Source organism: Penicillium cosmopolitanum, assembly GCF_028827165.1.
Source record: "Penicillium cosmopolitanum strain IBT 29677 chromosome Unknown utg000006l:49.0-5199605.0:1.0-5204138.0, whole genome shotgun sequence".
NCBI classification, from domain to species: domain Eukaryota; kingdom Fungi; phylum Ascomycota; class Eurotiomycetes; order Eurotiales; family Aspergillaceae; genus Penicillium; species Penicillium cosmopolitanum.
The window spans coordinates 2,750,752-2,766,822 of record NW_026622676.1 but is presented as its reverse complement, the minus strand read 5'-3'; the positions used below and the strand labels follow the sequence as shown (position 1 = coordinate 2,766,822).

Genomic DNA, 16,071 nt, shown 5'->3' with positions numbered 1-16,071 from the left:
CCCCTTGAGCATACGCAAAATTTCTTGTTATGCTAGTCGGCCAACACTTCCCAGTTATGGTCCAACCCCAAAGCTTTTCAACCGGACGACACTGGCAAAATGCGAGGATAATAAGAGAGACATTAATCAAAATCTGCAAAGTTATCAAGGTGAAGAGGAATTGCCGGCGTCGCCGTGATACTAATGCAAGTACTGAGAGCAAAAACGCAGCGAATGATATTCGCCCTAACATTGGCGAGAACACAGCGAAAGGAAGTGCTAGCCAATGGTACTTCACGACTGAGGTCAAACTCGACAGACTCAGATCATAGTAGTGATGGCCAAGACCCCAATGAATGCTAGCGGTGTTAAGCGCACAGCACACAGTGTGTAGAATCTATATCGCAGTATGGTTAAAGTCAGGCTCGCTTCTCTTGCGGAGAACTCACATACCCAGGCCGCCAGCATCAAATAATCATCTATTCCAGGCCGCTTCCCCAAATTAAGTTGTACAACGATTCGAGTCCAAAATACAAGACTTGCTACGCCAAAAGTAACCCAAACAGCGATGAGCGTGCCATGACCGATGTTCACACGTTCGTATGAAGAGAAAGGAGCGACTGCCATCTGATTCTCGAAGCTGCCTCCGATGAGTAAGATGTTTCTCGTGGTTTAAACAAAAATTTGCGCCGTCGAAAATTCACAGTAATTATCGTTTAAGCCGGGCTGCTGAAAATATGAGCATGGAATTTGATTCGGCTTTGCCATCTTCTCATTGCGTTTGTATGACGTTAGCAATGACAAGTTCACATTCAGCTGCGGGAGCAAACCCAAATGGGAATGTTTGGACGTGGGGCACCGAGGCAGCCACTGTCTCGGTATGACATGTATTAAACAAAGAACCAATTTACACAATAATCCGGTATTCTACGATACAAGGCCTACATAGAGCACCAGAGTGTTTTGGAACTACTCCAGAAATAAATTAGCTCTTCTTGGCGTTAGGGTTCAGGGAACAATGAAAGAGTGTAGGTGGTGACACCGAATTCCGGAAATACTGTATGTATATGCTTATTTGTCTTCTATTTTTGATATCTTACTGGCAAACAGTAGACTCCTAGATCTCCTAAATGGGGCGCTGCTTAGGGCCGGGCCGCAGACGCCCCGATAGACACGGATGGATTTACTAGTCCGTACTTTCGCGCTTTCGTAGGCAGTTCGAGGTACTTTAATTGCAGTTGTGACGTAGCGGGCTGTTCTAGCGCTTCAATCACCGACAAGAATGGCACACGACTGTGACTCCGCTGGAGACTCGAATCCAGGGCGATTAATCTATACCCCAGATGTACAACAACTACCCTAAAATGAGTGTATTTCACTAATTCAATTCCTGTTTGCTTATTCTTCTTCTTTCTTTTCCATATTTACAAGTTGGAATACTTTTTCTATCTGATTGAACTGCCATTTCCATTCGCTAAGAAGAAAGAACTCAGTTACACGCGAGTCACACTGGTTGGTTGGCTCGGCGTGTGATGAGGATGGCCCTAACGACTTAACGGGAGGTGCCGGGCGGGTCTCCAGCCCAACCAGCGGCTGGAACGATGTGAACAAGATGCATTAGGGCCATTAGGGTGCCAGGACCACGTTAGCAACCCATGTTCGCCATGAACTTGGAGCTTCTAGGCCAGTCATATCGTTCAGACCCCGCGGAGATCAGACTTGGCCCCCCTCAAAACACATCGACATCTCCACTTCGTTGAACACGGCGGATATCCCCCATCACACGCAGCTCCAGCTCTCAACAGTCTCAATGTTCTTTTCCATTTCCTGTCTCGATCTGCCGTCGCATGTCATTCGAACTGTCACCTGAGTTGTTAGCCGAGCTTGTATCGCATATTGATCTCCAGGGGAAGTTCCTGAGGTGCGGCGTCTGTCGCGATCACAAATTCTAGCTCTCCCCGTCTCCTTAATTGCGGATCGCACGACCATCGACTGCGCATCCCCTGTGCCTACGGAATATTGAGTACGAGTACACCTTCGGTCGCAGTCGAGGATCAAGTTTTGCAGCGGAGAGCTTCTAGCAATTGCTGCCGTCAACATGAATCGGCCACAGCCACTCCAGCTCAATACCCAGGTGGGACAGAATCAAAGATACTCATTCATTGAGACTCCACTGGAAATGAACGCCCGGACGCAGAACTATGATCTCGAAAGTCCCCCTCCAATGCCAGCGAACCCACCGCCAGTCCATCGACAAGAGCAGCCCACACCCGAGCAACCAATCCAGCAACCTCAAGCAGCGGTAGTGTATCAAGAAGACGAACAAGAGTCGCAGGTGGACGAAGGAAGCATTCCCACATACTCGCGATACCCACAATTTGACCAACATCCTGTTCATTTCGCACCAGCGGCCGATACTCCCCAGCCCCAACCACAGCAGCTCCAGATAGATGTGCAATCACCTCAGTATGCATACGGCCAGCCGCCTTATTCTCCGGGCCCCTTACCACCAAAAACCAACCCTGAACCTCCCCGACGAGCAGACACCTTCACTATCACCCCCGATGCGAACCCTCTGCAGTCACCAAGATCGCCATTTTTTCCTCCTCCGCCCGCCTCGGCTCCCTCACAGACACCGGCGATAGATGACTTGGCAACATACCATCAGCCAGGGCAAATAATGCATCCAAATCAGGAAGTGATGGGAGGCGCATGGCACCATGGTCTATGCGAATGCTCGAATTTAGGAACATGCTGCATGGGGCTGCTGTGCCCATGTATCCTTTATGGGAAAACCCAGCACCGCCTCAGCTTGAAGTCAAGAAAAGAGGACCCCACAAACATGCTAGGCTATGAAACATGCAATGGGTCATGCACTGCGATGGCTCTATTATGCGGGTGTCAATGTAAGTCAGGAGAATTTTCTGCGTCCATGTGGCCAGGCAGTCAGAATCGTGCCTAACACCGTGACATTCTAGGGCTTTTTGCAACTATACAACACACGAGGACGAGGAACGCGTATGGGATCCAGGGAGGAATTGCTTCAGATTGTGTGCGGGCAACTTGCTGTACATGTTGCACGTTGATTCAGGATGAGAAGGAAATTCAGGAACGGGAGAAGCAGCGTGGACGCGCAGCTCTTGAGCGTGGTGCAACTCTGCTCTCGCCATACACAGCCCCAGGACCGATGGCGTATCCACCGCCGCCGAAGTGACGACAGAGTACAGTACCACGTCCAGCAATTTGGAATATGTATGAAATGCGCAGTCTTGTACCTATAACGAAACGATGATGAATTATACATAATCGACCCTCGGGTGCGAATTGATTGGCGTACAAGACAGATCTTCCCTCCGCGCTCTGTTGTCCAGTCGGAATCAACGAAATTGGTGGAGTTGGGTGATATCCCGGCATACTGATTTCACCGAGTAAAAAATCGGAAAACTAGAGGGCATATGCATATGCATCGCATGTGTCCTGTATATTGTGGCAAGGTAGAATAACTTGAACGCAAGTTCCACGCGCATTGCCGATCTTCAGGTTCGGACCTGGTTGTTGGGAGTACTCGGACCTGTCAGATGGCCAGACAACCCACACATCTATAAGGATGTCAAATCGGTTACCTTTTCCATACACTATTGTTGATTCGCAGGGATGACAGAGCGAGACAAGGCTCACTTTGTACGGTGATCACAGCCACACGGAATTTCTGGCTCAACATGCGGGTGATCGAGTTGCGCAGTGGGTGTCACGGCAGCAAAAGGAAAATATCCAATTCGCTCTCGCTCTCGCTTTTGAAAATCCGAAATGATGTCAATGCCTCAAGTAAGCTTATACTGTGCAAGGATCATTGCAATATAGGAACAAACTAGTCAACAAGTAACGCTCCCTTCATGATAGACTTCCCGTGAGCTTATGGTTCCAATAATCGAGCAGGGATGTCTGTTTGCCTTCGGGGGCAATTGGGGGCAATTGATTCTGACAGCAGACGGCCTTTCAATTCACTGCATATTGCCTTTGAGATGTGTCAAGGCTCACAGCTCCAGAGGTCTCTGTGTGATCGTGCGATCGCGGAGATCTTGCGATCCCACGATCGGACGAACCAGATAGCCGGGTTGAATGAGATCATAACATCGGATAAGCCTGTCAAGACGAAGATCCCGAAACCCTGCCAATACCCTGCACTCAGAAAATACCCCCACAGCACACTAGCCACGGAGGTATGCAAGGTCATTTCTGAAGAGCTGAGGTTCGCTAAGTTGCGGAGTGGATGTGTCGACTTAAGTTGGTGGCTGGTTGGGGATCAGTGGGGCGCGGACGAGACTCCCCAGAACTTTACGTTCAACACTTTGCCCCGATTGAGTCTAAGCCATATTATGGCTGCTCGTCAGGGTTCTTGCAGACATTAAGCGCGATGAAGATCTCGGGTATGGACCGCTGGATCAGACGTAAGGGCGCGATAGGTCTATTATTCCACTATAGGGTGGCATTGGCAGCACAGCAACACTGGAGAAGTCAATTTTTTGCCGTCGCCATGTAGCAGAACATTGCATTTAAGACCTGTCTACCACGATCTAAACAGACTATCGGGTTTCTGCGTGGCTCCGAGGCTCTCCTGTTTATATTTATTGATCGAGGCTCTCTCCACGATATCCAACTCTTGTTATATTTGAACACATCCTAGAACATCAGCCAAGGGGTAACATTTGATTGTTGCTATACGCAGACGCACCTACGTTCACCATGGCCGACTCAGCTTCGCAGACTGCGGCTGGCTACGACCACCACAATCTGCGCCATGTTGTTATCACATCGACCTGCTTCGCTTTCATCCTTTCTACAGTGGCGGTTGGATTTCGAGTCATCTCGCGAAAATTGAATGGAACTGGTCTATACCTCGATGACTTCCTAATGATAGGAGCTCTGGTGAGCTTTTATGTAATCTTTTCTCGCTTTCAATTACTGACCGGACAAGCTTTTCGAATATGGAATTTCTATCGCTGGAGTTGTTTGTAGGTTTCACACAATCCTAATCGCGTGTATGGTCCACGATATTGACTTTTGCAGTACTCTATAATGGACTCGGAACACATATTGTTTATGTGAAGCCCGAACAGTTGGTTGTCTACTTGAAGGTATGTTGTATATGGTAATTTCACCAATCAGCGTATTTTCTAACTCTTACATATGTACTAGACCCTCTTTACCGGCTCAATCCTCTACACCTGCTGCATTGGCTGCATCAAACTTTCAATTCTCATGCTCTATCGGCGATTATTCCCCGTTAAGAGCATGAAAATTATGGTCTGGATCGTCTCAGCTATCGTCGTCCTATGGGCCTTTGGTGGTATCCTGGTGGGCTGCTTCACCTGCATACCGACCGAGAAGCTGTGGCACCCTATGATACCCGGAGGTTGCTTGAACATGGGCAAATTTTACTATGGACTCCAGATCCCCAACATTGTGACGGATGCAATGATTTTATTCATGCCCATGCACACTGTCTGGAACCTACCCATTTCCCGCGCCCAGAAGGTTGGCCTGTCGGGTATCTTCGTCGTCGGATTCTTGTAAGTCGCCCATTCTCTGGAAAATCAAAGATTAAACCTAACAAGATATAGGACCCTTGTATTTGATATCGTTCGTCTCGTTTCCCTCGTTCAACTTTCCGAGGCGGGCGATGATATTACCTACACTCAGGTCAACCCAAGTGTCTGGACATGCATTGAGCCGGCCGTCGGTATCGTTGCTGCCTGCTTGTCCAACATGCGACCCTTGTTCAAAGTCATGCACGAAAGGGTCTGGTCGCGCTATGTCTCGACTCATGCTAGTAGCCGGGACGATTTTGCTGAGAAGAACAATGAAAAATCATCTTGGACTCGCGACACACCCAGTCCTAATGGTACGACTGTGCACACTGCTACTAGCACCACTCTCTCGAACGAGGAAACTCGTCACCCCGATAGCCCTGCATGAGTACCTATCAAAATGGATATACCCTCTAGGTGCCTGGCTGGCGTTTATAATACCTTGGAATCTCGTCAGCAGCTTGCTCTGTCTTGCATACCATCTATTCTCACATTCAAGTTTCTACTTTATACAACTGGGCACTGATCATTCTGACCTGTAATAATTTCCTAACAACATATTTATCATACCTTTTTACAATGTCAATTATTTGATTCGAGAGTATAGCACGCAAAACCATCTCACAGGTATAAATTATGCCCGAGTGTAGTACTAGTAGCTAGCCCGCGCGGTAGCAACTCAATCGCGCCCTCCCCAAAATTTCGTTCCTCAAAAGATCATGATGATTCTTCACCGTATTTCACATGAAGGACGGGGCGCTTCTGGTGGGGAAATAGCTCAAGAAAGTCTATTTTCCAACAACATCCACTCCGGGCTCCTTACGTGTAGATAAAGAACGATCATACCTCGCAAAGGCTGGGAGTGTGACGCGCACAGAGAAGCCATATGCGCAAGATGAAGCTATGGGCAAGCGTCGATCATGGAAAATCTATCAGGAAATCTTGAAATCAGAGCTCCCATTGGCCGTGACAACGAGGCATCTGAGATGTCCCCCTCTCTGCCAAGCGGCACCAAATGCTAGCCCCTCCCGCCCCGACGCCCACCTGACTAGCAGCCATGCACAATGACGCGAGAAACTCTGTGCGAGAACTGACCCCGGAGAAAATAAAGAGCCCCCATATACCACGGCAAGGTCACACAGCATCTAACTGTCAAAGATGCGTGGACTCGATGAAAGTACCGATGTGTTGATTCGCGTCGGACATACAGCAAGCGAAAAGGTCAAGGATGGCTTGGGCGCCTTTGTCAATTTTGCGGCGCGGGATAATGTTCTTGAAGTCGCGCTTGGTTTGATGTTAGATCGTTCCCCGACCCTGATCTTAGCAGGGATCTGAGTTGCAGACTGACATGCTCAAAACTACAGAATTGGTAATGCCTTCACTAAAGTGGTGACATCGTTCGTGACGGACGTTGTTCTGCCGGTCGTCTCTCTTCTGCCGTTCTTGAATAAGAACATGGATCAGAAATTCGCGGTTTTGTCCAAAGGTCCCAATTATATTCACGGCCAAGGCTACAATACGGTGAAGCAGGCCAGAGACGATGGGGCTCTCGTGCTTGCGTGGGGGTATGTTGGCAGCCCCTGAGTTCCCGAAACTGAATATCCGTGCGAAACAAATGCCGGAGTGCTATTCTGACTATTGGAACAGTCTTTTTATTGAAACGATCCTCAACTTCATGGGGGTCAGCCTTACGTTATTTGCGGTCGCTCACTTATACATGGCCGTCTCACACAACAAAATCATTAAACCCACCGTGAGATGCAGGTACTGCAAAAAGTTCATTAGCGTCGAGGTGCGACTACAGTCCCTCCCCACCTTCTTCAGTCCATTGGCTTACCACTTACCAGGCTAAACGTTGTCTTAACTGCTCAAGCTGGCAGGATGGAAGAGAAGACTTGCCTGGGGAGCAGGAGGACCAGGACGATGACAGTACTCTTACCGGCGATAGAGCGTAGCTACATTCATTACAAAGGAGCTATCTCTAATTCGAGATAGCTAGATTCCCAAAAGAAATTGATACATGTTTGATTATCTAGAAAAGCCCGATCATGATCTTGAAAACTAAATCTTGCTCAATCGACCTTCCACAGAGCGCCTTATCGACGCCTGGCGAACACCCTTGATATTCACAGCCCCAGACAAAGCCATGGTACGAGAAAACTCTCGCTCTAGTATATTCATCACCGTTTCAACACCATTCCGACCATCATATGCGAGTCCCCACAACGCCGGTCGGCCAACGAGCACAAAATCAGCCCCGAGTGCCAGCGCTTTGAAGACGTCGCTTCCGTGCCGAATTCCTCCATCCAGAATGACTGGGATTCGCCCTCTCACAGCTGCAACAATTCCCGGCAAAGCTTGAATAGTTGACGGAGCACAATCTAATTGGCGACCGCCATGGTTAGAGACAACAATGGCATCAACGCCGTGCTCAATAGCAAGCTGGGCATCTTCCGGCGCCATGACTCCCTTCAGAATAATTTTCATCTTCGAATTCTGTCTTAAAAAGTTGATGGTTTCCTTCCATGTGAGAGAAGCGCTATTTGCCCCATCTCCAATCTCTCGACGGATCTCGCGTGCGTGCTTTGCCGAGCGCGCATCCATTAAGGTTCGATTGGAAGTTGGCTTGCCTGTCTTTTGTCCATAATCGTTTCCAATATTGGCCAGGTGGAGACCTTTTGGAAGAACAAGTGGAGTCTGTCGCTCATTGACACGATTACCAAGAATCGGCGTGTCAACTGTGAGAACGAGCGCTTCGTACCCCGCAGCTGCGCGAGAATTAGCTCCAAATCCTGAATACCGAGGTAAATGGAGCGACTTGAAACACACCTTCTGCTCTTTTGATAAGAGGTATACTGAGATCGAGCTCAGTTGCTAGATATAACTGAAACCAGAATGGTGTTGTGGATCCCATTTCGCGATTGATAGACATTACATCTTCCAAAGATGTGGTGGAGTTGGAGGACAGAGTGAGGTTCAAGCCCATAGAGGCGGCTGCACGGGCTACATCCATTTCTCCTTCACCTCCTGCTAGTCTTTGCATTGCGCTGGGAGCGATTCCAATGGGGAGAGGATATGTGTGGCCGAACAACTCCGTCGATGTATCCACTTCAGCGACATCACAAAGGACACGGGGTAGAATAAATAGTCTGTTCGATTTGGTTAGCGTTCGAATTAGATAACAGAAAAGACCTGAGAGAATACCGATCAAAATCAGTTCGATTTCTTTCTACCGCTGTCTGGTCGTCTGCGCCACAGGAGTAATAATTGTAAACATTTGCTGGAAGCCTTCTTCTAGCAATGGCTTCCACCTGATCGATGGTAATGGGATCTTCTTCGGCCATATTGCTCGTGCTCTGATAGCTGAGAGTCGAATTAATGAAAATGATAGGATAGCAGAAGAGGGGAAATCTACATTTTGGTCGTCAAATTTCGACCGGAAATTAATCCGGTAGAAGCCCCGAATATCGCCGTCGACTGACCACCTCGGCAGTATTGCAGGCTTGGCCATCACCAAAAATGAGAAAAAGACTAAAGATGAATGGTTAGCTCGCTGGGAGAGGAGGTAAAAAAGCAAGTTTCATAAAACTGTACGAGCTTTATGATGGTTAAAGAACTGATTTGAAACCATCATGTAACCATACTAGTACTAGCAGATTTATACTAAGAACTATATTATATCACATTTACTACCTAGGTAACTACCGTAAAACTCAAACAGACACTGGCATTAAAGATTGAAGGTGTTGACTACGGGTATATAATACTATAGCCTTTTACCTTTGTGGTACTAGTATTAATTAACTATACCTAGGTATTTAATTGCTAACCTTGGAAGTGTATTACTGGCATTCAATAGAAATTTGTATAATTACTACCCTAGGGTTAGAAGATGCCATGGCCCAATGACTATAAACAGGGGTTCTTTGAGCAATGCTCTGCAAAATTATGTGCTGCAGGTTCATGTAGGTGTGAACAAGGAAGCAAGGTCGTTGGTCCAGCCCCAGTTCCAAAAGTTGGAACCTGGGACCTGAATGCTAGGTTCCGCCCGGCTTACAGAACTAGAACCAGATCATTTCGAGGTCAAAGTCGCGCAAACAATATACCAGTCAATATCAACAGACTGTGACAAATTGCGGAAACCTTCCGAAGAGCCCGGTACATGCCTTCGCTATAGTTGCTTTAAGCTTCAGATAAGACATTGTGTCAAACCAGGAACATAGTACTCCAAATCTCAGTTGCTATAACTAGGGCCGGAGTCGCCGAAGCCTACCCCAATGTTAGCCTCCAAGCTCTTCGTCTCGGGCACCCTGTCTCCACTTCTTCATTCCAAATATCATAACGCCGATCTATCTTTTGCCCGGCCGGCTCATCCCTGGAAATCTATCTAGTGAGTATCTGCCGGCCGAAATACACTCTTCATTTTCTCTGTATGCTCTGCTTTTTGTTCCTGAACACTTTCTGACTGGATTTGATGCCTTCATGATGCTTGACTTACATTTCAATAAGCATTGAAGCTTATGATAGAGCACAGCTTTTCGGAAAAGCCTCCACAGTTTCTCGATCGGCTTTTCCTATACGAGTACGGAGTATGTGGTTCACTTGAAGAAAAGTAAAAGTCGGTATTGGTTGAGATCATCGTTCTCCACGTTATGGGCATCTTGGATATTGATATTCCATTTAGATGACTATTACGGATCTTACATTGGGGGCCAGTTTCACTGCAAGAACCTTAATTAGTAGATTGGGCAAATAAACACCAATCACAGCAGATGTTGATTGGTCTGCCAAGGCCAGGGTCAACCCGTGCCAAGGCCAACCCACTAAGCCTCTGACACGAAATAGTTGGGGGCAGCCTTGGCACGGCTACGGCTTTTTTATATTCTTCACGGACAAAGTACCCAACAATCTCTGATGTCATATTACCGACTATGGAAGGGATGGATGGCCAAATTAGGGGACTGAGAAGTATATAAAGAATCTCTTTCCCACATGAATAGCTCAAGAACCACCCAATCTACCAATTCATCTATACTACATTCAAACCCCAAAATATCATGGCTCCTCTCCGCAACACTCTTATCTGCCTGATGGCCGCATCAAGCGTCTATGCCGAGCACCTCAGAGTCGTCTGGTCATCTGGTAGCTTCTCATCAATCTCCGGCCCCAGCGGTGGCAATCAGAATGGCGGATACAGCGGCTTCGCAATCCTCAATGACGCTGGCGACGCTGTCTACGACCAGCCCTACCCTGATGACCATTCACCCTGCTACCTAGGCTCCGGCCGCGAGTTCACCATTGAGGGTGACTGTTGGGCCACCCACGCAAGTTTCAGTGCTCGGCTGACTTCGGAGGCCAGCCTCAGAGCTGTGCGGTCAAGGACGGCGACGGCAATGTCTTGGGCTCTGCCGACGCACAGAAGGATACTACTTTCATTGGTATTGCTATTGGTATTGACGCTAGCTGTGTTATCGAATTCGATTCCGATAGCGATGGCTGCCCTATTGATGATGGCAACGGTCCCCTTCACGTTACTTCCGGATAGATTGTGTTGCAAAATTGCAATGCTTGAAAGATAATGGCAAATTTTGGAACTCGTTTCTATATTATGTTGAGAAATGCCAAGGTATCGAATGTGATGGTAGTTTTACGTTGAATTTAGTAGCTAGCTTTCTCTTCCCTTTTCTCCGAATCTTTGTCTCTGCTAGTCATCCAAGATAATACCATACTATCATTCCATGTCGTTCTTATTTCTTGCTGTTGTTAGTATCTCACTGATTGCAACGCTGTTATATACATAGATCATTAGTCACACCGCTATTTCATATCCCGCAGGCTATCTTCCCCATTGCATGAGGTAGTAACCACTGCTCCTCTTGTTAGGCTGGCTCCGTGGCGCGTAACTACTAGTACAACACCACCACCTACTGGGCAGTAGGTAGTATAACTACTAGTAGATGGATTATCGTGTATTCTTTTAAGGGCTATTGTCGTACTAGTAATAATCACTTACATGCTATCGAACATGATTTTGCTTGTCCAACCACATTCGGCAACTTGAACAGAAGCAGACAAATTCATTTATTGACAAGGCTCCCTAAAGTTTTTTATTATTTTATATTCCTGCATTATATTATATAGCTTCTTGTTTGATTTGGGCAAGATCGTATACTTACGCCACTTCTTGGTGTTCTGGTTCCGTATTGGTGCTCGACGGTCAGATCTTGCCGGCCTTAAATAGGTTGACTTAACCCTTCCGTTTTCTGATGATTCACAACTTTGATGCGACTTTTGCTATCGACCCCGTTTGTGGGAAAATGCAACCCCAGGTATGTATTCATTTACTGCTCACATTTGGTATTATCTCTCATGGAATGGAAGGTGTTTTATTTTAACACAGTCCTTATCCGCGCGAAAACCGTTCAAAACCTGGATCCACGTCGCCGAGTGTATCGCCTGAACTTAGCAACATGCCAGGAACTACACGGTCTTCCGACCGTTGTTATCATCAAAAAAAATGAAAGATGGTTGGCACGATGAATTTGAACAAGAGATGCAAGCCTATGAGAGATTACAAAGCCTGCAAGGATTGATTATTCCCACTTTTTTCGGCCAAGGGACTTTCAACAACAGTCCTGCTATCATCCTTTCCAAGGTGGTTGGGAAAACACCCCATGACCTTGCCCAGAGCAGGTTGTCTTTATCTTTGGAGGATCTTCGACGTCAGCTTGAGAAATCCATGAAGCTACTACATTCGCATGGCGCGGAATATTTGGACCAGCGACTGGATAACTTCATTCTCTGCGATACAAGTGAAGTCATGATTGTTGATTTGGAACAAGTCAGATTCCCATTGGATCTTGAAGAAGATTGGGAGGACAGTATTAATTATGGGGGCGTGGGCTCTCTCTTATATCTATTTCACGATCTAAGAGAAAGAAAGAATCGAATCATCCAGGGCAGCTTTCTGCTTACAGGATCCTACTTTATGAGTGACTCCCTTTATTGAAGCCTGCAAATAGGGAGCTTGGCCATTCTGTAGCGAACAAGTAAAGTAACTACCACTTGGTCTTACGGACCTGGAAAAAAAAGGACTCGAGGACTATATTAATTAAGTATAACTACTAGACAAAAATAAGGTTGAAATTGACTCAAGTTGTTGTTGTTGAGACATTCTAATTTGAATTATCGTCTTAGATATGGGGTTTCGGACCGCACGGCTCGCTTGGAAACGAGGCTCGTTTGGAAACAAGGCTCGCGCATACAAATCACGTTATGAGTCCACCCACTTCGCTACGCAACCTTCAACCTACCCCGCCTGCCCACAGTCTCAACCCCGACCACCTTCAAACACGAACACCTCTGCCACGCGTGATACTTTTCCCAAGTAGCTTTATTCCGTGGCTGTACAGCAAGCTCTAGGCCACACCATGTCGATCACTCACATTGTCCTCTTCCAATTCAAATCCGGCATCGATGCCCAAGTAATCAAGGACGTATGTTTGGCAAATCTCGTGGCTGTGTTGTGTTGCATAACTCAATTGACATTTTGAAAGGTTTGTACGCGCATGCTCGGTCTGAAAGATAACTGCGTGCATCCATCATCCCAGAGGCCATACATTAAGGCATCATCGGGGGGTATGGACAATTCACCTGAGGGTATTCAGGTGAGTCTACCAAGCAAATGGCCCTTTACATGAATGAAGTGCCTGGTATACTACAGGGTTATATATGAACTCTGAACTCAACCGGATCGATTACCTCTAGGCCGGTATCACTCATGCCTTTGTTGTCGAGTTTGAGAACGCGGCAGACCGAGACTATTATTGCAAGGAAGATCCCGTGCACCAAGAATTTGTTCAGAGCCTAGGTGGACTCATCGAGAAAGCCCAGGCGATTGACTATACACCTGGTGTCTACTAGCACCTGTTCGGAGTTGTTACTGGGAACTCGAAGTGGAGGTAAATGGTACCCCAGGTTTGGCTTCAATAAATGTCGTCATTGGATTATACGCGCATTTGCGCCAGTCTTGAGCTCATGTCTTCTATCCAAGCATCACGAGGTGAAAATCACTACTTTCCAATATACACAATAGACCCTTAACAAGTATTTGAAACTCTGCTATTTATAAATGCATAACCTGTGGAGTGTGAATGCAGTTGCCTTGGATGATCATCTCTACTAGTTACAGTACCTGTGCGGGAGTCGGGAATTGATAGAGTGCCGACAAATGTAGGGATGTGTCAAAAGGCGGAGTATTCCGAAAGGGACCTGGGTTTGAATTTATAAAGACTTGCTTCACCCAGCTTGAACATCTAACATACGGAAAAATACATTTTCTAGTATTTGATGAGAACTTGGTTTCTACACCTGGGCAGTACAACCGCTGGATTATATTGTGTCCAAAATATCGATCTACTCTACTTCACCATGCGCACTTCATCTCTGCTCTATATCTTTGCCTTCACATCCTATGTGGTGGCTGGAGATGTAGATGCCAACGATCTTCCATCCCAATGCCAGGACGTCTGCGCCCCTGTAGTCAGCTTGACCTCATCCTGTGACAAGAAGACCAACGACGATGATACCGCCGAGCTGAACTGTATCTGCAAGGACTCTCGAGCAGCAAAGAGCCTACCGGATTGTGATGCCTGCATCTCAAAGTACAGCAAAGATGGAAGAGACAATGGTACATATTTTCTGACATGATTCATTGCCCACAACACTAATTAACTATAACTAGATGCAAATGACCTTGTTCGGTCCTGCTCATTCACTACCACTGAGTACACTGCCATGACCACTTCTGGATCAGGAAACTCCACCGGCTTCGCAAGCATGGCTACAGCAACGGGCTCCAGTAGTAGCAGCATCATTACTGGAAGTGCGTCCTCTTCGGGGGTTTCAACTGCCTCAAATGCTGCTGCCACAACGTCCAACGCCGCAGCCAGCCACTCTGATCCAAAGAATAGCATCATGGGTGCAGTATTCTTTGGCTTAATGGCGTTCGTTGCCTAAAAAAGACCGACTATTATCGCAGAGATACTTAGCACTGTATTTCTTTTTGAAATCTGGACTTTTTTCTCCACTTTCATGCCATCAAAATGAAAATGTATCCAATTCTTGTTAAATTTAACGTGTTCTATGAAAAGAGCTGGAGTATTCAGTTATACTCAATAACACCACTACAAACGCGAGGATCGTGACGTAGAAGACCACCCAGTTCCAGTAGATTCAGTCAAACCTCCATCAATAACCAAATTCTGTCCAATAATATAGCGGGCGGAATGACTCGCAAGAAAAGCAACACAATTGGCCACATCATAAGCATCTCCCATGCTTCCCTGAGGAATATTATGATCTGTAATTTTCTTGTGTATCTCGCGATCTTCCGCCGACTTGCTATTGCCTAGCATTTCCAACAATGGCGTATAAACCATCCCCGGAGCGATTGAATTAACCCGGATTCCCTTCGAAGCGTACATTATACCAGTCACCTTGGAAAAGTGAATAACGGCTGCCTTGGCCGACGCATATGCGACTTGGGGTTTGCCGAGATATCTCATGCCTGCAATCGAAGCATTATTGATCACAGCGCCGCTGCCCTGTTTTTCCATAATAGGGAGAACGGCATTGCAGCTGAGGAAGACTGATTTTAAATTCAGCTCAATCTGCGCATCCCATGCTTCCTCTGACATCGTGGCTGGGTCTCCTGTTTTTGTTCCGCCGACGTTATTCACGAGGATATCGATGCGGCCATACTTGGCTGCTACCTCCGTGACGAGTCGTTGAATATCAATTTGAGATGTTGCATTGGCTTGCACGGCCTCGCAGTGGTTCCCATTTGCCTTGATATGTGATGCGGTGCGCTGTGCTGCTTCTAGGTTCAAATCACAGGCGATTACTCTTGCGCCTGATGCGCTGAGAACTTTTGCGATGGCAGCCCCGTTACCCCAGTATTTCGATGTTGGGTCGCCGGATTGGCCTGCTCCTACGACCAAAGCGACTTTACCTTTGAGGTCTGGGTAAATAGCGAACTGTTCCCTGTATTCAATTTTCAAATTTAGCAATGCCGCTCGCTTTTCAGTGGGGTGGGGGCTATGGTATCACCTGTGAGCCATATTGCGCGAGTTTCTATGGGGTAAAAGCAAATGAAGAGCAGAAGAAAGGCCCCTATATGGATTTGAGATACAAATTCTCCCGGAGGATAATAGTGTTCTTAAATAGTTGAGCCAGAGCTTCGGGGCTAGCAGCCAGTGGAAGACCCCCACACAGCTAGTACGTTTCGCTGCACTCTCCGATGATTGCGGGTAAACGGAAAACGATATCATTGATTGGCCTCAGAAACTTCCTGCAGCACTCGTGTCGAGCCTAGTCAACCTTGAAGGTCTTACCCAGCACTTCCCCGCTCGGAAACATGCCGGCTACATGGCTATGCGTCGTGGGGCCAAGTTGGCCATAAGTCTCATCGCCCTCAGCAATGGGGAACATAATGATAATTGAA

General features: G+C 47.1%; 8 protein-coding genes across 8 annotated transcripts; 6 read left to right on the top strand and 2 right to left on the bottom strand.

The window, feature by feature from the left end:
* Positions 1-2,077: 2,077 nt before the first annotated feature.
* On the top strand, positions 2,078-3,193 carry N7509_005558 (DUF614 domain protein; the record flags this gene model as incomplete). The annotated part of the gene is made up of 2 exons (XM_056630195.1): positions 2,078-2,885; positions 2,958-3,193. The coding sequence occupies 2 exons, from the start codon at positions 2,078-2,080 to the stop codon at positions 3,191-3,193; spliced, it is 1,044 nt and encodes a 347-aa protein (XP_056489497.1).
* Positions 3,194-4,722: 1,529 nt separating this feature from the next.
* On the top strand, positions 4,723-5,955 carry N7509_005557 (uncharacterized protein; the record flags this gene model as incomplete). The annotated part of the gene is made up of 5 exons (XM_056630194.1): positions 4,723-4,905; positions 4,955-4,991; positions 5,047-5,114; positions 5,176-5,549; positions 5,601-5,955. The coding sequence occupies 5 exons, from the start codon at positions 4,723-4,725 to the stop codon at positions 5,953-5,955; spliced, it is 1,017 nt and encodes a 338-aa protein (XP_056489496.1).
* Positions 5,956-6,725: 770 nt separating this feature from the next.
* On the top strand, positions 6,726-7,522 carry N7509_005556 (MscL family protein; the record flags this gene model as incomplete). Its single annotated transcript, XM_056630193.1, has 4 exons — positions 6,726-6,862; positions 6,932-7,132; positions 7,215-7,359; positions 7,415-7,522. 4 exons carry the CDS (start codon positions 6,726-6,728, stop codon positions 7,520-7,522), a joined length of 591 nt encoding a protein of 196 aa, XP_056489495.1.
* A 106-nt stretch (positions 7,523-7,628) lies between these two features.
* Positions 7,629-8,911, bottom strand: N7509_005555 (alpha-hydroxy acid oxidase; the record flags this gene model as incomplete). Its single annotated transcript, XM_056630192.1, has 3 exons — positions 7,629-8,335; positions 8,397-8,716; positions 8,772-8,911. The coding sequence occupies 3 exons, from the start codon at positions 8,909-8,911 to the stop codon at positions 7,629-7,631; spliced, it is 1,167 nt and encodes a 388-aa protein (XP_056489494.1).
* Positions 8,912-10,624: 1,713 nt separating this feature from the next.
* Positions 10,625-11,112, top strand: N7509_005554 (uncharacterized protein; the record flags this gene model as incomplete). Its single annotated transcript, XM_056630191.1, has 2 exons — positions 10,625-10,871; positions 10,922-11,112. 2 exons carry the CDS (start codon positions 10,625-10,627, stop codon positions 11,110-11,112), a joined length of 438 nt encoding a protein of 145 aa, XP_056489493.1.
* A 1,885-nt stretch (positions 11,113-12,997) lies between these two features.
* N7509_005553 (Dabb family protein) lies at positions 12,998-13,490 on the top strand (the record flags this gene model as incomplete). The annotated part of the gene is made up of 3 exons (XM_056630190.1): positions 12,998-13,063; positions 13,124-13,234; positions 13,335-13,490. The coding sequence occupies 3 exons, from the start codon at positions 12,998-13,000 to the stop codon at positions 13,488-13,490; spliced, it is 333 nt and encodes a 110-aa protein (XP_056489492.1).
* Positions 13,491-13,997: 507 nt separating this feature from the next.
* On the top strand, positions 13,998-14,585 carry N7509_005552 (uncharacterized protein; the record flags this gene model as incomplete). The annotated part of the gene is made up of 2 exons (XM_056630189.1): positions 13,998-14,256; positions 14,311-14,585. 2 exons carry the CDS (start codon positions 13,998-14,000, stop codon positions 14,583-14,585), a joined length of 534 nt encoding a protein of 177 aa, XP_056489491.1.
* A 167-nt stretch (positions 14,586-14,752) lies between these two features.
* Positions 14,753-15,688, bottom strand: N7509_005551 (SDR family NAD(P)-dependent oxidoreductase; the record flags this gene model as incomplete). Its single annotated transcript, XM_056630188.1, has 2 exons — positions 14,753-15,611; positions 15,678-15,688. The coding sequence occupies 2 exons, from the start codon at positions 15,686-15,688 to the stop codon at positions 14,753-14,755; spliced, it is 870 nt and encodes a 289-aa protein (XP_056489490.1).
* Between the last annotated feature and the right edge of the window lie 383 nt (positions 15,689-16,071).